General features: G+C 37.3%; 1 protein-coding gene across 1 annotated transcript in view; it reads left to right on the plus strand.

Moving 5' to 3' along the window:
* cdh23 (cadherin-related 23) overlaps positions 1 to 25294 on the plus strand; it is a 271367-nt gene that overhangs the window by 111305 nt on the left and 134768 nt on the right. Inside the window, 1 exon segment of the mRNA XM_051916257.1 lies at positions 8 to 86. Within this exon segment, the coding sequence (XP_051772217.1) occupies positions 8 to 86 (79 nt within the window).

Here is a 25294-nt window from a genome sequence, read left to right on the forward strand (position 1 = left end):
TCTATAGGGTTATGAAGTCCGTAAGATCAGGGCAATCGATCAGGACTTGGGTCGACCACGTGGAATCGGATATACGATCATATCAGGTCAGTCACGTCCATCATGATTATCACATTCTAGGATTTCATCCTCAGTGACATGTGTAGCGAGAGACCATTGCCTAAGTGGTGCCTCTTTAAATTGGCACCATTATATTACTATATAGTAAGTCAAAAGTAGCCTACCAGTCCTTAAATTGATACCAAGTCAATACAAAATTGTTATAAATCATATAATGATACTAGTCTTTCTGCAGTACATTTTAAATCAATACACTTTCAGGCTACTGTTTGACTAACAGAAAATTGTCATCATATTATTATTATTTACAAGTATTACTGTTACTTAGTTAAAAAAAAAAAAAAAAACTGACTCAGATATTTACTGACCCTGCTTTAATGAATAAAGTTATTGCTTTCGTTGTTTTTGACCTAATCTTATGATACCAACATTTTAGATACCTGTGAAATTTCACATTTCTCGATTCCAAGTGCTACGTTCTCCACATCTTCATCTTCATCTAACCGTAACACTCCTCCTCTGTGTTGTTGCATAATGTTACCTTGAATTATAACCTGTAATGGTCGTAAAGATTTAGATTTGCGTAATTGTGAATATAAAGTGAACCTAGAACGAATTTCTCATACATGTTAAAAGGTAATCACACAGCTAATGTAAAGCTGACTGTTCTCAGCGTGCCGGAAAAAGACACATAAAAATATGCATTTCATGGCATTTCTAATGTTAACTTAACATTCTCTTATTTGGATGGCAGTATGTGATTGGATCACTATTATCTCAAAGTATTCCAATTGGAGCAAATAATCATAATCAGACAATTATACAATGACTGACAGCGCTTATAGTATGATTTGAGTGTTGAGTATAGTATGGTTTTTCATGCTCCCATCTGAAAGACAGTGGCCTATATGTGTCTCATTAGTGCTGCTGTGGTGTAAGTCTCTTAGGATGTGGGATAGTGTGTGTGTGTGACTGAAAGCCTTTGTCGGTTTAGTCCATACATGAGCTTAACACAGCAGGACAAACCTTCCCACAGCGCAACAAACACACACACACACACACACACACAACACACACACACACACACACACACACACACACAGTTACTGTTTGTACTTGTGTGTGTATGGCCTCCCCCGTAGATCACTTTCATTGCTATCAGCATGAGGCAGACAGAGCAAAGGGAGGGAAAGAATGGAGGCCGAGAGACAGAGAGAGAGAGAGGGTTGTGTTTCAGATGTACATGGAGAACCTTTAGTGGCTCAATTTTGTGTTGAATGGGTTTTTTATAGCTGAATACTGTATGAATATATATATTGTTTGACACTTAAATCTCAGGCCCTGTTTACACCTGGTATTGAGATGCATTTTGGTTGATCGGCTCACAAGTGGACAACACTTAACACAGGTGTAAATGGTGTGTAAAACGTTTTGAGCTTGTCCACTTTCAACCACTTTCAGAAGTATTTGAAAACACATTCAAACGGATTGCTTTCACAGTGTAAACGCTCATGTGGTCAAATGCGTTTGAACTACGCAAAAAACTCTTTTGGGTTTTATATTATGGGAAGCGCACTAGCCAGGTGGGATTTAATCTTTGTTGGCTGAAGTTTGACCCAAGTTTGGTTTGAAGATGAAAAACGAAGAACAATGTTCTGTCACCATTCCTGATTTCTAACACGCACTCACAGCGTTCAGTCAGACTTGCGGCTATCAGAGCAGAAACGAAAGCTGATGCTCCGTATGTTTTTCCGTCATCTCCAGGCGCGTTCATATGTAAATTGTGTGACCTTATTTTGTCCATTAGATCGAAATATCTGAAAAACCCATACATTTACCCGCCCATAGACCCTCCCCTCAAAGAAATCGAGACAGAAGTGGTTGAAAGTGGACAAAAGATACAGATTAAAATATCAGGTGTAAACGGGTATGTGTCTACCTCGTCCACAAAATGCATCTTAATACCAGGTATAAACAGGGCCATAATGAGCGTTATGTACATAATATTAAACCACTCACAGAGAGACCGTATTTGACATGATTTATTCAAATTTTAATGAATTTTAAAGGAGTCATGACATGGGAAATCAAATTTGCCCTGATCTTTTGACATATAAGAGGTCTTTGTACCATTAAAGGTGCACTATGTAATATTTTCTGTCTGCTAGAGGTCGCTAGAGGCCTATTCAAAACAAAGGGGTAGCTTGATGACGCCAAGTTTGAGTGCGGAATCTTGGGACATGTGGTCTTCACCTCAACGGCCGGTGAAAAAGAATAGGGATAGGACTCGGGAAGAAATCATGTTCATGTATGCGGTTATTAACGTTACTGTAGTATGAAGCAGAGCAGGACCGAGTGTTGTGGGAGCTGAATGAGGCCGCTGGAGCGATTGCGCAACACACGCCTCACGAGCAGCGGAACTTTTATTATGCCACAGTCGCCGGCGCCGCTTCCGCTTTTCCGGTCATGAGTATGAGGTAACACAGCTCTGTTTATCATATTAGATACATTTGAGTGTGTTGAAAATGTTATAACGTTACTCTGTGCGTTCGCTCGGTGGCTGCTGTGAGACACTTGCACACTGCAGTAAGCTAGATCGATTTTAGAATATCATATCAAATGCTGGATGGCTTGTGTTGATAAATGGCATGCAATTAATTTTAAAACGTATTGTATGATGGAGAAAAATCTGTTACTAAAAATAAAGCTGCATCTGAGTATGCCATGTTAGCTACTTAACAAAATAGTGTTTTTCTCTGAGGCATGGTAAAGCATGGTACTCGCAAAAAATCAAGAAAATTAGATTTAAACTATAAGACTAAACATGTTGAGCTATATAACAATAATTAGTTTTCTGTCTATAAATATATCAAAACAGTTGTTCCCTTGTCTATTAAAACATGTAATATATTAAAGCGTCTTTGGTGTTTCCATGGTTTCTACAAAATAAAACCGGAAACCAAGGTTAACGCGGGTATGACGCAATTGACAGGCGACTCCTCACACGTCCCAGAGCCTTGGTTAAAATTGCAATTTTCTCACGATTTACAAATAGTTGGAAACATTTGGGATGTTGTAAGCACTCAAGTGAACAAAATATATAACACTGACCTAGTGGTTTTTGGATATTTTATTGCTCAAACATACAGTTCCATGTTTTGATGGCACCAATTTGAGGAAATTCAGCCTATAAATTATATGTTAAATAGGGGGAGCAAGTACTAAACCATCCCAAAAATTACACGCTTCTCCTTTAATTTTCATATTTATTATATTTTATGTGTTGCAGCGCAGTTTGTTACTGCCACCCTAATTGAGATTAATGTCCACGCCACAGGCTCATATAGTTTTCCCTGCACATTGTAAATGCAACTGTGACAAAAGTTGATTAGGCCTCTATTATGTCACTCACATTACAGTCCTGAAGTATTCACACACCGAGGCACAAACACATGAATACATGACACATAAATAAATTAAGCCATCTATAATATACAATACAATGAACTGTTAAGTAACTTGCTTTTTGTTTTGTTTTTTACAGCAGACATGAGATAGATCATGAACCTAAATATATTAAGATGTATTTTCAGGATTTCTTGCCTTTATTTAAAATGACAGTTTAGGGTGGGGAGAGAGGGAAATAGATCCAAGAAGAACCATAGCTTTTTTTTTTTTTTTTGGTGTTTAATTCTATATATAATTATATGGTTATATATATTTATTTAAATATAATTAAAATACGATTTTACAATATATATATAATTTTATTATGCATACATTTTATTTATTTCATAAAATGTTATTTAAGTGTTGATTGATATACTGTAGGGCTGGCTGGGTTTGGGATATAGCCAATATCTATAAAGCAGGGTGGCAGATGGCAATTAACAATGCTGTTATGCCTTTTACACATAGTCTTTCCTCAAAATTTAGTCTTCCAAGCGTATGGATGGTTATCGGCTAATGGCAATAATCACAAAATAGCCTCTTCAAGTTCCTGTTGAGCAGGGAGGCTTGAAGACCTTATTTTTGAGAATCAATACATCAGCAGTGCAGCCTAAATCACATCCAAAATGACATATTCTTCAGTTTTTAGAAGAGAGCTGGGAAGTGGACAGAGAAATCTGATAGCTTTGGCGTTAAATTGTGGAGCATTAATGCAAAGATTTCATATGGAAAGAGGATTGTGTCAATTTCCTCCGAGCGGTTCAAGTCTAATGGTCTAATCAATAGGACAGGGATCCGTGATGTAGGTTAAACATTCCCGCTGGCTAGCGGAGCACTGCTATTTCCTGAACCTGATTCCATACTCCGTAATCATAAGAGCTATTGCACGGGTCCTGACCCTAGATCAGCGGAATATCCCTAGTTATCATTCATAATGGTAATTGCTCTATTAGAATTCATATTGCATGCTCTCTCAAAGCCGTTGTGTGTGAATCTAAAGGGGACAATCAAAGAAGCTGGGGAAAATGGGTAGAGCAAGAGGTAGAGGAAAGATTTCGCTCTCTTCTGGAGTCTCGTGTCGAGTTCGAGATCATTTGAAATGGTTTGTTGAGCGCAGGTTCTTTCCTGTGTTAACATCAGGGTTGTACAGACAGACAGACAGACAGACAGAGACAGACAGACAGACAGACTGATAGATAGATAGATAGATAGATAGATAGATAGATGTTAACTGATTTGATTTTAATTGTTTTAATGTGCATTGCAGAAACAGACTTTTATAACAACCTTTATACACAGAATCTCATTAGAGCAGATTCACTGTTACATTCATCATCATATAATGAATTAACATCTCAGGAAGTGATAACGGCATGTCACATCAGAACCGAAGAGTGTGCGGTGCAGAGAGAGACAGGCTGATGTGTGGATAGTGTATGTGTTTATGTGGCTAGGCTTCTCTCTGAGCATTAATGTTGGGTTTTCACACCTATATGCGCATGTGTATGTGTGTATATGTCATTGTGGTGTCCTTTGGGGCTGTGTGTGTTTCCGTGGGGACTTGTCCCATTAGTTGAGTAATTAAGATAAATGAGTTTTTAATTGCAGGGTGATGTGTGTTAATGATCTAGAGACTAGAGATCATGCTTTCCTGCTCTCTCTCTCTCTCTCTCTCTCTCTCTCTATCATTTTCCCCCAAAGGTGTGATGACAGTGCTGTTGATGTTATTATTTACTGCCAAATTACTCCGCTGTTCCTCAGGCCTGAAACTTCCTCTCTAATCCTGCAACTTGACCTGGAATATCATTATATGATCATGCATGTGTCTTCTGAAGTAAAATCACTACTTGAATGTGAAAATTTAGGGAAGGTAACCTGGTCAAGCACCATGTTTATATTTCTCCATTTAGCAGATTGTATTATTCAAAAGTCGCTGTGGTAAAATTATTGCCTTAAGTAGCTTATGCTTTTATAAAAATACCACCAATAGCAATATGATAAATGTTGAACAATGTTTTCTGAAGAAAATGTGAGTGGTTCTTGACTGTTGCCAGGGTGTTGCTGTGCAGCTGCTAATAAAATTATGTTTACATTTTTCCATTTGAAACAGGAAATTGAGATGGGATGAATTATAGGGCATAGAAAGTCATATTTGGAAGTCAGGTTAGGAAGAACGTAAGGATGAGTAAATTATAACAGAATTTTCATGCCAGTATTTTTTCCTTAAGAAATTATGAGTGGTGCTTGACCATTGCAATGCAGTTGCCAAGTTATTCAAAGTGGTTTTAAAAACATTAGTGTTTGCTAGGTTGTTGTGGGTGGTTGTCAGGGTGTTGCTATGCAGTTGCTAAGTTGTTCTGAGTGGTTTAAGGAATGTTGATAGGTGGTTGCTTGGGTTTTTTGGGTAATTGTCAGAGTGTTGCAAGTTTTTCTGAGTGGTTTCAAGAATGTTGATAGGTGGTAGCTAGGGTGTTGCTATGCAGTTGCTAAGTTGAATGGATTTATGGTTACTACCATTGCTAAGTGGCTGCTAGGGTGTTGTAGGTAGTTGTCAGAGTGTTGCTATGCAGTTGTTAAGTTATTCAGAGTGGTTTTAAGAACATTAGTAGGTGTTTGCTAGGTTGTTGTGGGTGGTTGTCAGGGTGTTGCTATGCAGTTGCTAAGTTATTCTGAGTGGTTTAAGGGATGTTGATAGGTGGTTGCCAGGGTGTTTCAGGTGATTGTCAGAGTGTTGCTATGCAGTTGCAAAGTGCAGAGTGGTTTCAAGAATGTTGATAGGTGGTAGCTAGGGTGTTGCTATGCAGTTGCTAAGTTGAATGGATTTATGGTTACTACCATTGCTAGGTGGTTGCTAGGGTGTTTTATGTTGTTGTCAGCGTGTTGCTATGCAGTTGCTAAGTTATTCAGAGCAGTTTTAAGAATGCTGCTACTGTAGGTGGTTGACCGGGTGTTTTAGGTGGTTGCCAGAGTCTTGCTATGCTGTTGCTAAGTTGTTTTGACCCTGGTTGCCAGGGTGTTGCTGTGCATTTTAATAATTTTATGGTTGCTATATTAATATAGAATTAAACATACATGTGATAAATCAGATCGTATCAGCCAGAGCTATCAGTTTTATAAATCAGAAGGATTGAAGTTTCAACTATGTGCATGTTTAAACTACAGCACAACTCCAGAACAAGTTGGTACAACTATGACTACTGAAGCGAGAAGGAAGGTGTGTGTGTGTGTGTGTGTGTGTGTGTGTGTGTGTGTGTGTGTGTGTGTGTGTGTGAGAGAGAGAGACAGAAAGACTTGTGAAGGTCTTCAACGTGCTCTCATGCCTGTAGAATCCATTATAATGTGCCCTGGGAGAACAGTGTCCTGAGTTTTAGCCCAGCAGGGTTCATGAACCACAGTGCTCACAGATATGGCTAACAGCCCCTGCAGCTATGGTGGCTTTAAAGGGCCAAAGTTAAAGCCTCATTAAATCACCCTGGTCTTTCAGAAGCAGATGTGAGCTGCTTTGGATTCAGAGGTCCCAAAAGGAACAGATCTACATAGCCCTGCTATTCCTGTGACACTGAAGCTAAATGTTACCATGGGAACCTCATGGAAAGTTGACCAGCTTTATAGAGACCAGTTCTTATTGATTTAAAATTTTCTTATGCAGGGAACTGGACTCTCACCAGCGCTACGATTCCACCAGGAGAGATTCTGTTGATGTGTGCAGATGCCAGTTTAGGAGCATCTCATAAACTTCAAGAAATATAACCACACACACACACAGACACAAACACACACATATGCACACATTTGACTACTGTGTCGCACTCAGTGGACACCGGACAGCTTGCAGACCCATTTTGCCATTATCACAGAATTAGATAAGCAAGACGTGATATTCTCTCTCACACACACACACACACACACACAAACACACACACACAAGCCATTAAAATATGAGAAAAATATTTTATATTTTTTAAACATTTTAAATATGAGAGTGTGGATCGCCTGTGACTGACTGTATTCGTCGTGTGACTGCATGCATGAATACATGTACCGTTACACACCTGGTCACAAATATAGGTGTATATATAAATATATATAAAATGAAGAAGTATGCGGCCCCTTATGTATGTCCACAACATCGAATCTGGCCCCCTTAAAAAAAAAGGTTTGTACACTCCCGTATTATACGCTCATTCCTGTGATAATCTCTGTCTCTCTCTCTCACATACACATGCACTGAAAGCTTTCTGCAGTACACTCATTCAATGTCTGTGTGGAGTACTTAAAAAGCCATTACCCGTTCACGCACAAGTCTGCTCACAACAGTGTGACCTGTGAAATCCACCTGCAAAGACGTGATATGTGATGAAGACATAAAGAGCAGCTTACTTTCCTTTATTTTGCCATCTAAGTCTGATCTTTAATAGGATCTTATCATGTCAGTTTCCTGTGTTACTCTCAGATGAACAGCTTATTGTCATCTACTGAATCTGAAGTACTTAAACGCACAATACAGAGATTTTCACAACAGAATTGAGATCCACAAGCATTATTTCAGTGCTTACAAAGCTGCACTTTCTTAACGTAAGTCTGTCTGCTTAATTTCTACTAAAGCTTTATGGATGCTCCCCAACAGACATTCTACAGACTTTAAGTACACCTAACCTCTAATGAAAGGTATTTGACATGTAGTTGCACATTAATGAGAGTTAGTTGATATGCAGTTGCAAAGTTGCTAGTGGGTAGAATGTCTAAAGTGGACTATCGATATAATGTGTAACCCTGCAATTAATTCAGCACAAACTGCTTAACATAGAGACTCTATTAAAACAGTTTTTTTGTACATTTTTTTTTTATATGTAAGAATTATTAAATGTAAAACTGAAGTTGACTTGCACTGATAGGACCGGGTCACACAGAACGCGTTTTTGCTTTGAAAAACATGAGACGGGGGCCGTGAAATGGGGAAAAAATGCAACGTTTTTAAAAAGTAGAACTGATTTTAGCTTCAGCGCCGTGTTTTTAGAATGCTGTGTCACGTGCGAAACGCTGCAAACACATCCGTCTAGCGCGGAATGAAAAAACATATTCTGTGGGAGATGATGTCACTGTAACATTTGCATAATGCATTCTGATTGTATTCTTTTCTACATCTATTTGCATATTTATTCTGTGTTTTCTTGCATCTTTTTACCATATAGTCGCTTTTACATTGCTCACACGGTGCTGTTGTGTGTTGATTCTTGTGCAAAGCCATCTGAAAGACAGTGAAGGGGGTCATGCAAATTTAGTTTTCTTTTAAATCTCAAATTTTTGTGGAAAACATATTTCCAACCATTTATATTACAAAAACATCACCTAGTTCTTATATCCTCACATCTAAGTGCACACACTACTGAAAGTTCAATAAGCTCAATCATCTGTGGATCTTGTTTAAAGAATGCGCTTGACACTTTGAGCAGAGAGATCAAAGTTTCCAATCTATCTCTCTGGGTTTGATTATTCCCCTTGAGACCTGAGCTCTCTGATCGATAGTCAACCCTGTGGCCTGGGTTACAATAAGCTCTAGTTGATAATGAAATATCTGTGTGTATATGTGTGTGAGAGGGGTCTTTAATTTCAGATGAGGCTGGTGGTGTGTATATTGAATGAGTGTGTGTGTGATGGCTGACAGGTTGTCAGATGGGTCACTCCTCTAGCCTGAAGTACAGACACCGAACACCTTTTATTCTTTATTCATTTACTTTCACGGTGTCCTGACAGCTGGACCCTTTGCCCTTTAGAATCTGTTTTTATTCAGGAACGGTTCCTTTTTTAAAAAAAATAAAAATATTGAAACCGAATGATTTTCATGACGTTCAGTTCAATTGATGGTTCTGGAAAATCTGCATTCTTCCACTGATGTGGACTGAACGCTGTAAAATATGCATAAAATATGCAATATACACATCAGAGTCACCTTAAACTTTACTGTTATCGTGATCAGCATGCATCTTATTTTCTGTTTGCTGGACAGAAGAATGAACGATCACCTTTCAAGCAGGTCTTTGTAAATGCATCTTTTGTGGTGTATATTTTCTGCCGTTCAAAGACGTCTTTTGATTCACAGATGAAATGCGTCACAAGCACACTAAATCCTTGGAATGGGATTAGGAAAGATAATAAGAACAGAAAGGTTGATGCAATAATTGTGAAAACGTTAACGTGAATCACATTTCCACTGTATTATATGGTTTATTTCCGATTTGCTGTTTCTGTTCTGTTCTGCTGAATTCTGAAATAATATCATCATTTCACTATAGGTTGTTTGTGGATCATGAGTGCAATTTCCAAATATCATCCATTCGTTTATCCTCAAAATTACTAAAACAAATGTTGATGGAATCATTAAGAAACGAGAAATGTTAAGTGGAATCAGAATCGTTAAATTCCCATCCTACTACTTTCCTCTCTGACTCTAAAGAGCTTCATTGGCTATGGACATGACATTCAATACTGTCAGAACATTCATGGTTCCCTCATGGTTCAGGTGGATGGAATCAATAAAATAGGAGTAAAGAGAGAGAGAGAGACTAAAATAGGCACTATACATGGATAGTTGGATATCAGGATTTTGGGTTTATTTCAAATAATCATTTGTATGTTTCTGCTCATTAATGTCTGTAAAGATAGTGCTTGTGGCAGTAGGTTTGAATTTTTTGGTTAAGTAGTCCTTGGTTGTCAGAGTCAGGGTTAGCGTTTGATTTCACTGTCAGACTCTGATCTTGCTGAAGAAATCTGAGAGTGTTTGTCACTAATCGGGATTCTGCATTTGTTATGTGAGTATATTGATTGAATTATGTCATATAATCCATAAAACAGCTTTTCATGTCAGATGGAATCAAGTGGTTTCTTTCCTTCTATAAAGTGGGGAGAGATTTCTATTCTTTTGTTTCTTGTAAATGTTTGTCGATGAAGGTGTGTAGTAGGGTACATGAATGGTTGATGGTGTGGTGATTGGGTGGAAAGCCGACATGACCTTTGCTCAGGACTGTTTATTCATTGTGGAAGGTTATGATTTGGTTATCATTTGACTTTTAAATATATTACCCACACTATTCTTAGAACATATGATTTTACAGTTGTTGGTAATCATTTTTGCCGCTGTTTTATATATTGATCTAGTAAGTCTTCAACTCCTTGACATTTTTAAAGCATACATTTAGTAGTTTAGAGTATTGTAAGTCCTTGTAAATATGCATATTTATATTAAATAATATGTAAACTACAATTTTTATTTTATAGATGGATAGCTGCTAAGCCTTGTATTGTGTTGGGCTTTTTTTAAATTAGGGTTAGTGTTAGGGTTTTATTTTTATTTTATTTAAAAAAAAAATAGTGTGTGACTTCTAATTATAAACAGGCCTGAAATACACAGGGACTCTATTTTGAAATGTCTATAGTGCGGGCTGATTCTTTAGATGAGAGAGATAAAATATGCATTCTTGCAACCGTCTTTAAAACATATTATATAAAGGCCATAAAGTAGACGTCATCAACTTGAGTTCATTAACAATCCCTTGGCATAATTGTGTGCTATTTATTGATTGGGAATCACTTTAAAGCAGTCTGAACTGAAGCGCTGTTGCGTGAGCCTGTAGATCGCACAACAGCGCCGCCTTTGTGACATATCCACCGCGTCTCTGCAGCCCACGTGGGAATGTCAGTGGGAGTAAACAGTTCTCGCGCACAGAACGAACAGGGACGAAACGCGTAGGGCGAGGGGAGATTTTCCACTAGTTATTCAATCGCGGATGGTTTCATTATCTCGGGCGGATAAAAAAGTATAAGAGGATAAAAATAATACAAGCAAAAATGTGTCTCCAAATATACTTGGGCGGCCGTTAATATACCTGGTCGGCCCGCCAAAGTAAAATCTATTTGTGGGAAGCACTGAGATACACATATAAATGTGTGTGTGTGTGTGTATATATATATATATATATATATATATATATATATATAATATACACACATAAAGAATTCAATTCCCCCCCCAATTGACTGCCATATTATTTTTTCCTACTGTGGTAGCCCCCCGCGAAATCTGCTTGGGGGAGTAAATGATGAATGCAATATGTAAACAACTAAATTCTTTTGAACACATTGTGCTCTGTATTTTCACATCAATCCATGTTTCTTTGGTTCCATGCTTTCTGTGAAACACTATTAAGTCCCCTTGAAACCTATGAAAGCTGGTCATGTCCTTTTCAAGAGGTTTGATTAAATCGCTAATAGAATAGGTAATAGAAGTCATTCAGGTCAACTATAGGCTTGAATTAATCCGCTGCGCTGTCAAATGGCCGTTTGTCTGTCTCTGTAGAGACAGATAATAATATAAAGATAATACTTTAACTTTAAACAAACATCTACTTCAAAAGAATGATAACCTACTGAAGGTTATCATTCTGTTGAAGAAGATGTTTATTGAACGTTAAAGTATTATCTATTGTGTAATGCAGGCTATTGTTAGTTCAGAAGAAAACATGTAGATTAAACAATGTAATGCAGGACTGTTGAAATGCACGTTTTTCTGACTGCTATATCACCCTGTAACAAAAGAACGCATGCGGAGGACTATCAACTACACATCAGCATGTCTTGCCTGTCTCTGTGGATTCACCTGTATGAAAGCATAATTATAATGAGGGCATAAATATCAGCTCTTTTTATGCATGTTCCCATGTGAGTGTGTTTGTGTGCATTTACGTGTGGCTCGAATTTATCAGGATGTCACTCGAGACTCTCTGATGTCTTTCCTAATGCTCTGAAATTATTCTCATTACATAGACACTCTCATAACGCAGTGCATTAGCCTGGAGGAATCACAATCTTTTAATCACCAAACCCCAGAACATATCCCAAACCCTCGAACAACATCCCCACAACATTAGCGCTTTCCTGTTGCTTTTGTGCAAGTGGTTGCGAAAGCGGTGCACGTAGGTTCACGGTGATTAAACTTTGACGGAGAGTGCGTGTGTGTGTGTGTGTGGTGAGCGTGAGAATCGTTTGTCTCATCACACACTCGATCACACACATCAGATTATGCACTCGTCTTTCTCTTATAATAGCTACACATGTTTGAGTCCCTCTCTCTTTTCATCTGGGTGTGTTTTTCTGAGAATGAGGCGGGCAGAATTTCAATAAGTGTTGACTGGTGGTCCGGAGAGACTGCTGCCTCACTCACACATGCACAAACACAATGTGAATATTTTATAATGTTTTAATTTCAGTCTTTTTAACAGAATGTGGCTGGTTTCCACTCGTAGGTTTTGCATAGCCAGACTTTTAACTAAGGCTTTTTAGACAGTAAAAGACTGTCTGAATGACAATCTAAGGCCATATATATATATATATATATATATATATATATATATATAGCTGCATGATTCTCGATAAATTGAGAATCACAAATTTTTGTTTGAAATAGAGATCACAGTTCTCCTACGATTCTGAATAGACAGCTAAAAAAAAATTGCACTTAATTTTCTAGAAGTTTGGAGTCTCAGACAACATGTAAATTGCTGCATTCTATAAAAAAAAAAAAATATATTTCTGTCATGACAACTCTCAGAGTGTTTGGCATCATAATTGAAATGACAGTGTTGATATATTTGGTCTTGGCAGAATAGATCTGCTACGCTGCTGCTGCAGCAGAGCAAGTACGGGACTTGCTACTGCCAATACATACACAACACGCTTCTGTGAGCAAGTAAGACATGCTGCTACTGTACAATATAGCATACATGAATTACCCATAGCAGATCTATACAGGTGGAGCTGGGGAGGTGGAGGGTTTCTGAAAGCGTGCTGCAACTGCTACAGCAAATGCTAACCAAGTATTTGAAGGTTGAGCAAGCAAGCTCATTGGCTACTCATGCAGCAGGAACCAATCAGCTGTGTTCTATAGAGAATGATGTGATTGCAAGTAGACTGAGTTAAGGACCTATTAGCCTGTGCCATCTAGAGTTTCATGATAGAACTTTGTATTTAATTCATTTGAATTGACTATATGCATGGAGCGTTCTTTGGAACTTCCGCAATAATATAAGCCAGCTGGAAAACTTCCGGTGAAATGTCACATGTGTTGAGCATCAATAGTGTAATACTTAGTTTATAATAAGAAAATAGTTACTTAAATAGTCAGGCATAGCATTAATTTAGTTATTCAAACGTAAGACATTAAAAATATAAAATAATGACGTACCTCAGTGTTCCTCCTCACTAAATTCAAATCGATCATCAGTTTTCACACTTTCGTGTGAAAAAAGGTGTCAATTAAATATTTATTATGCTCTTTAGTTAGATTCATTGAATAAAATATGAGTTTTCACAAGTGTGCCAAAATCATTGAGCTTGCACTGCACTGACTGACAGCTTCTGTGGTTACAATGAGAAAGTACGATGCTCGCTTTCTGTGTAATTCATTCACAAGAAAAGTTATTGTTTTTCATGAGATGAACAAAAAATGTTTGTGGTCATCACATTAAGAATATTAAACATTAAAAATAACATTTGATAACATTTGATAACAAATAACATTTGTGCTGGGAAAAAAATGTGTGTGCGTGTTTAATTATAGACACAGCATTTCTTAAACGTTTCCAATAGCTTTGTCTTTATTGTAATCAATAAAACTGGTTTATTTGCAAATTAGGTAAATGTGATAACTGTATTAAAATATGAATACAACATTAAAAAGTCAACCACTGATGGTTTTGTGTTAATGTACAGCGAGTACAGAATGATCAGCTAACAGTTCCCCGGAAATGCCCAAGCTGGCTTAACGACAAACAGGAAGTAACCGTGCATTTTGTCAATTAATTAAAAAAAAGTTTGAATGAACGATTCACTGGCTCGCTTGTAAAGACTTCACTTGTTTCATTACTGGATGAATCAGCATTTGAACGAATCTCTTGAATGAAAGATTCAGCGACAAACACATTTTTTAATAATCACTTGTCTCCACCTACTGGTGTATCGATGTAATTGATACAATCTTTATTTGAAGTGTCAATGTCTGCTGCCTTCACGTTATCGCAATTGTATTACTTCCCACTTCTGAAGTTGTGATTATGAGCTTGTCACATTCAAGTGCTTTGTTGTCGGAAACAACAGGAATCATGGAGGACACCAGGTTTTTTCTTGCATATTTATTGGGAAAGTCTTATTAAAGCGAAAATTACATTTAACTCCCATTCATTGACAACCATGGCATATGATTCAATAAATGTATTTTTCAACACTTTTTATTGATATTTTCAAACCACAAGTCATTTTTGTAAATTCAACAACCTCACAAGCCTCCACCATGAAAAAAATCAAATGTGTGTGTATATGTATACAGAGTGTATGCATGTGTGTGAGTTGTGGTTGCTTTAGCTTCTCATTTTCCAGCTCGCTACTAGCGGTAATGTGAAAACCCCAGCAAAACACACACTCCACACAATCCACTGAATGGAAAAAGTTAATTCAAGCATCTTGAAATAGTGATGGCTGCAATACTTGAAGGACTTCAGCTCTAGTAGTTTCACTCGACTCACACTTGCTTACATACAAGCATTTGTTTGTGTGTGATCCAGTGTCAAAGTGGAACAGAAAAAAAATATATGAAAGAATATATAGTACACACTACCATTTAAAACTTCAGCAGGGATGCATTAAATTGATCAAAAGTAACTGTAAAGATATTTATAATGTTACAAAAGATTTCCATTTCAAATAAATGCTGTTTGAATTTTCTATTCACCAGGAATCCTGATAAAAATGTACCACAGTTTCCACAAAAAATATTAAGCAGCACAACTGTTTTCAACATTGATAATAATAATAAATGTTTCTTGAGCAGCAAATCAGCATATTAGAATGATTTCTTATGGATCATGTGACACTGAAGACTGGAGTAATGATGCTGAAAATTCAGCTTTGCCATCACAGTTCATATCTTCACATCAGTTGTTTGGCAAATCAGTTTCCGAACAGATTTGCCACACGACTTCCCTGACCTCAGACAAATATGTAGCCCCGTCTCAAACTCCATTGGTGAGTTTTATGCATTTGTGTTTGTTTCCTTTTAGTATTAATCTGTTTGTGTTCTGACAAAGGTCTATATCTAATGTTTAGAAAAATGGCTGTGTGAATTGTGTGTTTGTGTGTATTGTTGAGTCTAGTCCTACACAGGTGTGGGTGACAGGTGAGGGCGCAGTGGTCCGTATAGCCGACGGCTGTCACAGTATATTGGCAGTTTGGTCAAGCCACTGAAGCACACAAAGCAATTTAGAGCCATCATGGCTGCTTTGAACCCTCATGGATGACCAGTCGCAGAGCAGCTGTCACTCAGCACTCTCTGTCACACTGATTGGACGGTGACCAGTGAAGGGGCGTGCCACAATGAGAACGACCTTTGTTCCACCTGCAATAGATATGCAGCTTTATAAGTCTGGTGATTTATTTATGCCAGATTTTGATTTTATATCATTCCAAACACGTACATGTCTGTTTGTCTTTACAGATGTGTTATAGTTTCACCATTTTCATTTCATGCAAGAATGAAAGAAGGACACAAAGATGAATAAATGGTGACAGAATTTTCAGTTTTTAGGGTGAAATAGGTCTTATTTCAAAATTAAAATGACAAATTACTGAGAAAAAATCCAATCATACAATTAAGCAATATAACCAAAGTCCCTTTTAAGAAAAGTCTGTTCACTCAGCGGCCATATTTACAATGCCTCCAGGCAGCTATTTCAGGCATTCAAGACCAAGTCCTATCTATTTGAAGGGCGGAATCCTGAAATCTCAAAAACTGCTTGCCGAGCTCACAAATAAATGACGTTTTTGAAATTGTCAACAAAATCTGACATGAACTATCCCATAAATGTTGTTTTTTTAATGCTCATATAGTGTTAAAAAAGCTCATTTTTCAGGCTAGACCAGCCAATGCGCATGTGCAGTCCTAAGTGCGAGTCTCAGGATTCAGTGGGAGCTGCAGTGACGCAATGACTTTACCAATCAATGTTTGGCTCTTTTACTTAGAAGGCAGGGCGTATTCCGCCATTTTGCGCATTGCAGTTTCTCCAATTCATAAGTAATAGGAGTGAACCATCTTTCTATATCTACACTGTGTTCCAAATCATTATGCAAGTGACGTATCAGTGGGATTTCAGTATAATAAACGTTCAGATTTTAGTTTTTCAAAGAAAGTGTTTGTTTGTTTTATTTCTCCGTATCTTTTTTAGATAACCTGCCTGAGATTGATACCAGTTTGTTAAATAGTTTGCCAGGCCTACTTAGGTAAATGGAAACCCTACTTAAAGATGTTGTTCCACATTATTAAGCAAGTCACAGTTCTCATGCAATATGGGGAGGAAGAAAGATCTTTCTGAAGATGAAAAGCATGAAATGGTGCAATGTTATGCAAAAGGCATGAAAACAACTATTATTGTGTGAAAAGTGAATGGAGATTATGGAACTATCATAAGATTTGTGAGTGATTTAGAGCACAGCAGAACTCGGTCAGTTAAAGGCTTAAAGTTTCTTTCAAACAAGTTAACTGCATTATTTGAAGCTCCTGGTGTCTCTGGAGTCTCAAGAAGCTCTCCATGCAGGCTAGGCAGTTGTGCGTAAAGCTGCATTTTAGCCACCCCTAACCCATCCTCACAAAGAGAAACATTTACAGTGGGTGTAGAAATACATTTTCAACAGTTTTATTGCTGTGGTGTTTTTTTCAGCATGGGATAGTGCATAGTGCATTGTATTTCAGAAGGCATTATCCTTCTTTTTATACCAAAGCTGAAAATGGCCAGTTTTGACTTCCACATATCTTGCAGAAGTCATTTCGACACCCTCAGAGACCCTAAAGGGACCTTCCATCTCACTTCCCAATATTCCAGCCCAAATCATCACCCGCCAGCTCCCTGCTGACGTCACAGTCTTGTTGGAACATGGTGGCCACTCACCAACCATCCAGAAATCCATCCATCTAGACCATCCATTGTAGTATGGCATTCATCAGTGAATGAAACTATTTAAAAATTAGTTTTTATGTATTTCTAAACCAACTGTAAATGTTTCTCTTTGTGAGGTTTGGTTAGGGGTGGCTGAAATGCATCTTTACGCACAACTGCCAGCCAGCATGGAGAGGTTCTAGAGACTCCAGAGACACCAGAAGCTTCAAATACCTGTTTGCTGCTCAACGCTGGCTTTTTTTAATAGCTGTCCTTTTAATACAACTAATTCTTTTGACAGAAACTTTCCTTAAAAGTTCTGCTGTGCTCTAAGTCACTCACAAATCTTATGATAGTTTGATAATTTACATTCACTTTTCACACAATATTAGTTGTTTTCATGCCTTTTACGTAACATTGCACTATTTCATGCTTTTCATCTTCAGAAAGATCTTTCTTCCTTCCCATATTGCATGAGAACTGTGACTTGCTTAATAATGTGGAACAACCTCTTTAAGTAGGGTTTCCATTTACCTAAGCAAACCTGGCAAACTGTTTTGTCTGAGATTGATAACAGTTCTTTGAAAAACTAAAATCTAAATGTTTATTGTAGTGAAATTCTCCTGATATGTCACTTGCATAATAATTTGGAACACAGTGTATAGTCTTTGATATAACACAAGTAGTTTGCAGGTAATCACAACCATGGTAATATTCAGACTAACTGGACGAATATAAAATTGTTTTTATACAACAGGTTATGAACAAAAAGATATATTTTAGACACAATAATGCCACTTTCTTTGTTTTTGCTTCGCTACGAAAACAGTTCTAAACAAAGCTGAAGCGCATCTCCCACCAACACACAGAAGTGGTGTTTCGTTCCTGAATAAATCAGTTGTTTGAATGAATTGGTTGAATGAATGACTCAATAGTCATTGGTCCCCTAATCTCACGTAGCCAGACCTTCAGACTGATGGCAGAAGGTCTGGACTTTATCGCAGCTTTCATTGGCCAAGGACCGCCCAAGAGAATGTTTGACTGACATGTAATGCAACCAATCACAGTTCTTATGTTCCGCGTCATGTTTAGGGGAGTGAAAATGTAACATCGATGTCCCTACAATAACAGACCAGCGTGCATCTAATAAATTCATTCAAGAATGTTGTGCAAGTTTACGGCAAAAATGGAGCCGTGAACGTCACATACTTTTGAAAATCCAGCGTTTAGTTGATCCTGGAAAGCGCGTTAATTGTCACAGTTGTAAACACAACGGAGTTCTTCTTTCACAAGGGGGTTTGGCATCACAGCATTTGTTTCCAGGCGGACCGTTAAAGAACGCGACACACCCTTCACCCAGACATCCTGTTGAATTCAACCAACCAGATGACAACTTCGAAAATCCTGAAGTGTTTCCAGTTAAGTGTACCATATGCATAGTCTCAGCCTCATACTGTCACGCCCACAGACCGTTGGCTGAACGTCTGAGGCTGAGACTATTGGTCCCCTATTACGAAAGTCATTTGTTTTGTTCTTGAATGAATCAGTGTTTTTGAATGAATCATTTGATTGAACGACTCATTGACTTACTCATAAAGACTGTACTAGAATGTCACATCTGCGGCTACACAAACATACACAGTAACGTTTGCCAGGATTGTCCCCTCAACAGCTTTTTTTTCTGCCCTCATCTTCTCTACACCTTTTGCCCCCAATCCTCCATAATTACCCAGAAGGCTGTGCTCCCTCCTCCGCCTGAAGTGGCCCCACCGTCACCCCATTCACTGGCCAACAATGGACTGGCATAGGCCCAGTACGCAGAGACTACAGACAGGCCTGGCTCGGGGTTAATCTCCTGTGCCCCAGCCTCTGTCAACATGCCCACACTCTGCCCTCGTTTATTGCACAAACGCAGTGCGCTCAGACGCTATTACAGCAGACCTGCAGCAGAGAGAGTGCGTATGAAGCTGTAAATGTGTGTGCCAGGGGAAATAGGAACTGTGGTGCTAGTTAGCAGGTTGTTTGTTCCAAAGGATCCAAGAGGAAACAATGATAGGTATGTGACTCTGTTCATTTGTCAAGCACTGGAGCTGTTGCGATGAAGAGGAAAATGCAGGGCCCTAACATTGAGAGGGGAGGGCTGGTTTTTCCACAGACCCCATAAGAACAACATTCCCATTCTGTTTCATTTTCAATTATTCCCCTGACATAGCATGATTGTTTTTCATTCATCCAGCCTTTTATCAGTGATGTGAAATTGATTTTCTGTCTGACTATTTTTAAGCACGCTCAAGTGCGGCACACGCAGTTTTGTAGAGTGGTACAGCATGGGACTTACACCGCAAATCCTAATCTTAACGTTTTCTTTAATTTATGATTGTTAATATGTTTTAGTTACTGTAATTATCTCTATGTTTACCTTTGACTGTACAGTCATTTTTATATTGATATCTTGCCTGCTTAGTCTTTAAGATATACCTATTCATTATGGTGAAGAAAATGATAAGAGAATTTAGGGTTTTAGTTTTTTTGCTTCATCAATGAAAATACTTAAAATGTCACAATTATAAGGCCATCCAGAGTATGTGATTTTGTAAACTTAGTATGAAAGTTATTGGTGAAATAAGATTTGTTAGTAAAACGTTTTTCACTCACAAATTTGCATGTGCACACTTAGTGATCGTGAATGAGACCCACTTGTTTATTTTCCTGAACGAATCAGTGTTTTTGAATGAATCATTTGAGTGAATGTTTCAATGACTCACTCATTTGTTTAGTTTCTGAATGTTTTGGACTAATCAGATGAATTAATGACTATCCTGAAGTATCGATACTTTCGATACTGATGTTGTATGGAAAGGATCGATTCTCAGATAAAAATATCAATCCTAAGGTGTTTTTTTAAACCAGTCATTTTTTCATTTAGCATGAAATTCAGTGGGTAAAATAAGCTTTTAAGTGGAAAAATAAGCGAATAATTGTGTAGTATAGAACCTTCTCCTGCTCAACTGAACATACAAGACGGAACCAACCAATCAAGCCCTGAACAATGCTAATTAAATGACAGAGAAACAATCGGGAGTTATTTCAAAATTAACAAATTGAAAGTGTACACAAATGTTCAAAATGTTGATTAATACTTTTAATACTTAGCAAGGATGCATTAAATTAAAGTGACAGTAAAGGGTTTTACATTGTTACAAAGAAATCTATTTCATATAAATGTTATTCTTTTAACTTTGTTCATCAAATAGTTCTGAATTAAATGTATCATGGTTATCAACTGTTTTCAACATTGATAATATAAGAAATCAGCACATTAGAATGATTTCACAAATCACAAAATCTTTTAGTGGTCATGAAAGTGTATTCAGATTTAGCATATTAATGATGTATTCACCTCATAAATTATGACACACTGCTCTCCCCTACAGGAAAGTACATGTAAGTTCAAGTGAATGCTAAAAAAAGTAAAACAAAATATCGCTATCAACATCGGCGATACTGACCCTATATTTACTTGGTATTGGATCCATACCAAATGTTGCAGTATCAATGACTGATTCATAAAGACAGTCACATGTCTCCACCTACTGGCATATTGATGTAACCTGTAGCAGGGGTCTCTTGACAATCCCCACTACTGAGGTAAAAATAAAACTATTTTTTAAGCATTTTAAGGTTTGTACACACTCCAGGCTTGATTAGAACAGATATATCCACCTTATTCTTTACGAGCCTACTGCGTTTTGAATTATGGGTGGCACTTCTGGTTTGGGGAACTTCCATTCAAAAAGAATTCAAATCATAAGGTTGCCCTACAAATAAAGCTTATCCGTCAGTTTGAGTAAATGAGCTGTCAATTTTCCTTCATGTTTTATTTTCAGACATCATGAAAATAACGTAACACTTGGTATTTTAATTTTATCTGTCAAAATGACTGAAATCACTTTGAAATAGTATCATGCAATGCTGAAGTTAATGAACATTTTTGATTAAGGCAATGTATTTAACATAATACAGTGATATTTAACCCGTCCGTTGTTGCTGTGGAAAGAATTGCGCTTTTGGGGTTATTCATGGTCTGTTGAAAGTACCTTGTTGATGCTTAAAAGTCTTTTTAATGCTTGATGTTTGAAAGATGAGTAGAATAATGTAATCTCATTGTACCCAGTTTAAAAAAAAACATATTAGTGCTTCATAGAGCGAGCCTTTCACAGATTATTTACAGCTTAACGGAAGTTATATCCATAATTCGGGCAAAGCGTCATGGGGCGTAGGAATAAGGTGAATAAGTCAGTCTTAGGCATCAAGCGCTATATCACTGGTGAGCTAACACATGTATTTTGTCTTTTGATTTTATTTTGAAATCGTCCCTTTTGGGCATATTTCAGCTGACACTGAAACCCACCCCCCGCTGCATCTCCTCTCCTGCTCGCTAACAGCCTAATGAAATTATTCACTAATTCACGCCGTGTCCACTAATTTGTTGCCTGACTGACTTGATAGATGCGACAAAGCGTGGCTATCAGCTGCGCAGGTTCGCTAACCCATAACTGTGAGCTAATTTGCGTCGCTCTGTTAGCATGGCTAAGATCAAGGCTGGTGACGCGGCTCTTGTAGTAAATCAGTCTGAAACAGAGAGATAGCAGGTGCCGCGGTAACAGAAGCTGAGAACAGTGGAGTCTCATTCCTCTTCTTTAACGTGAGGTTCAGCTAAGCTCAGACGTGCACATGATGGACTGTGACTTTAATTGATTTTACAGCGCCTTCACAAACAGAAGGTAAACAAGTGCTGTCTGGGAGGCAAAGTGTCAACAAACATAGGGCTGCGGCTTTAGATGAGGAATATTTGTGGAAACTCCTGCAACATATGACATATATTACATGGATGGAAATGTAGATCAGTTCTCAGCTGGATCTGTATTTTACAATGGATCAAGTGGCGATTATTTTAAGGCAATAGATGCTATTTACACCATGTAAAAGTATCTGTTCTTTGCAATAAGAGTAAATAGTAATTAGATGGTATCTATACTTTATATTGGCAGATACTGTTGGCTCCTCAGTATTTTTGTACATTAACAGGATAAGTGTAAATAAGTGTAAATGATTATATTTATTAAAATTATTAAATGGATGCTGCCTTATAAAAACCCTCCCTACACCTTTCCCTAACCCTACCCAATAAACACTTTACATAATATTAAACACTCGTTCGCAGTTTATTTCCACTTTTAGAACATTATTTTAATTTTTATTGAAAAATGCGAACTCGGCAAAAGGCGGATTCGAACCCACGTCGGTCGCTTTAAAAGCCAGGTTTGCAAGCCTTACTCACTACTGCTACACCACTGAAGATGTTGAATTCCATGTGTCTTTTTTAACACTTGAGTGGCCCAACCAGACATTAGTGGGCGGAGTTAGTGTAAATAGCATTTGCCAACAAGGGACGCTATTTGCACTTATTGTGGCTATTGACACTAATAGACACCGTTTTTTTTTAAATCATACATTTATTGTATGTTATCGGGTGCCAAATTATTACCATGACAAGCTGAATAAGAAACATGTTTATCCTTACAGGTGTACACATATTTAACGAAATGTAGTTTGTAGGGCCAATTTTGACTTAATGTTGACTTAATAATATAACCCACAATTATGAAGGTTCAAAAATACAGTAAACATAGTAATATTGTGATTTATCAATACAAAATTAAAAAAAACTGACTTTTGATATATTTTAAAATGCAGTTTATTCCTGTGACAGCAAAGCTGAATTTTCAGCATCATTACTCCAGTCTTCAGTGTCACATGATCCTTCAGAAATCATTTTAATATCTGATTTGCTGCTCAAGAATTGCTATTGTTGTTGTTATTATTATTAATTAAATAAATAAAAAGTAGTCCATATTATTTTTAATTTTTTTTAATAAAAATATTATATTATAATATTAAAAAATAATTTTTCTGAAGGTTTGTTGATGAACAGACTTTAAAGATTTAAAATTTACTAACAAATAATTTTTATTTCATCTAATAGATAATCATTCAATTCCATTAAAGGGCATAATTAAAGGGTTTCCCCAGCAGTCTCCAGCTGCTGACATGTAATTTAACGGCAGCTCTGTTTGGCTGGCTGCTCATGCTCTGGTGTGTTGGTGTGCTTGTCTTAAGCTGCAGTGGGTGAGCTCTCTTAGCTGCTGGCTCTCAGCAGGATTAGAGTGAGTGAGCTATCTGCTCTCCTGCACAGCTCCACTCACTCACACTCGCCTCTTTATTCTCTCCATCAACTTCAGCTGAGCTTGATTCCTCTAACAGAGTGAATTCTCTGTGTTGTCACTTTGTGTGTTGATGAGATGTCAATCTCTGCAGGGGAGAGTTTTTGTTCTGTCAGGCAGAACGCAGCGTCGTTCTGGTCTTCTGAAGAGTCTGCTTATCTCACGCTAATATAAGCGCCTCTAAATCACAGCTCTTGTCTGCTGACTGTTACTAAATTATTAAACTGCATTTTGTTGCCTCTAGTTGAAAAGAATAGTTTATCCAATGATGAAAATTCTGTCATTATTTACTCACCTTCATTTCAGTATTTTCCATGAAAAACAATTCGTGATTATGTCCATCAAGCTTCATCAGAACAAAAAACACCATTAAAACACTATGAAAGTGTTTCTTGTGACTGTATTTAAAGTCTTCTAAATATGATAGCTGTGTGTGAAGACCAGACCAAAATTAGTTATTCATTAATAATAATCTTTCCCCTTGCCAGAGCTCACAAATCTCATTTACATCTTCAAAAAGAAAAAGTTTGGTTTTTGCATAACCAAACCTGATATGCCAGTTTTATATGCTGAATGGAAAATCTGAGAGCTGACACGAAGGGGGAAAATCTTTTGTTCATCAACAAAGATTTAGAAATATTATATTATATTATATTATATTATATTATATTATATACAACTTTCTGGTTCTCGCATCTGATTGGCTGAGAGCCGTGCAATATTTTTTTTTTTTTTTTTTTCAAATACTACACTTGTTGTACAATGAACTGTAGTTTTAAGAGTTTTTTAGGTGAGAATGTAGTTGTTTAGACCTGAAATATGTGACTTATATTTAACCATAGCGCCTATTTTACAATTTGTTTAGATGTTTTCGGAGATGTGAGCTCCAGGCTGTCAGCGACCGTTTAGTGCTTGTGTACCCGTCCAGAACAGCTTCATCTCGGCCAGTGCTTCAGGGATTTGCCCCTGGCTATAGTGGTTAAACATGAGATATAATTCATTTTGGGTACATTAAACAGGCAATCTTTGGTCTTATTAATCTATTACTTATCCCCGAGCAAATCGAATTGGGCTATGTTAAATGTAATAATTTAATATTAAGGCTATATTTAACTTGCATCCTGTAGAGCACTGCTTTTGTACGTTTGACTGAATTGTAGAATTGTGTTTATTTCCTATTGTCATTTATAATGGCTATTGTTGTTCATTTAAATATTGATGTTCAATAAATATTATTTTACATAAATAATATGTTGTATTTGGTATTGAGAAAGGGTCCATTAGTGCGTAATATGGATTGAGTGAAAGTTACATTAATACGCCATTAGATGGCGGCAAACTTTACGAGTGAATGAGTCAGCTGCAAGAGACTTTTAAATTGAAAGGGACTTTTGTAAACAAAGGACGTTGTTTTAGTTATGGAAAATTCCCTTAACTGTAAAAAGGACAAATACAATGATCGCTTTCCTCAGCGAACATTCAAACAGATTTTAATAATGGACATTGACCTGAAGAATGAATGTT

The sequence above is a fragment of the Ctenopharyngodon idella genome, chromosome 13, assembly GCF_019924925.1.
Source record: "Ctenopharyngodon idella isolate HZGC_01 chromosome 13, HZGC01, whole genome shotgun sequence".
Lineage (NCBI taxonomy): Eukaryota > Metazoa > Chordata > Actinopteri > Cypriniformes > Xenocyprididae > Ctenopharyngodon > Ctenopharyngodon idella.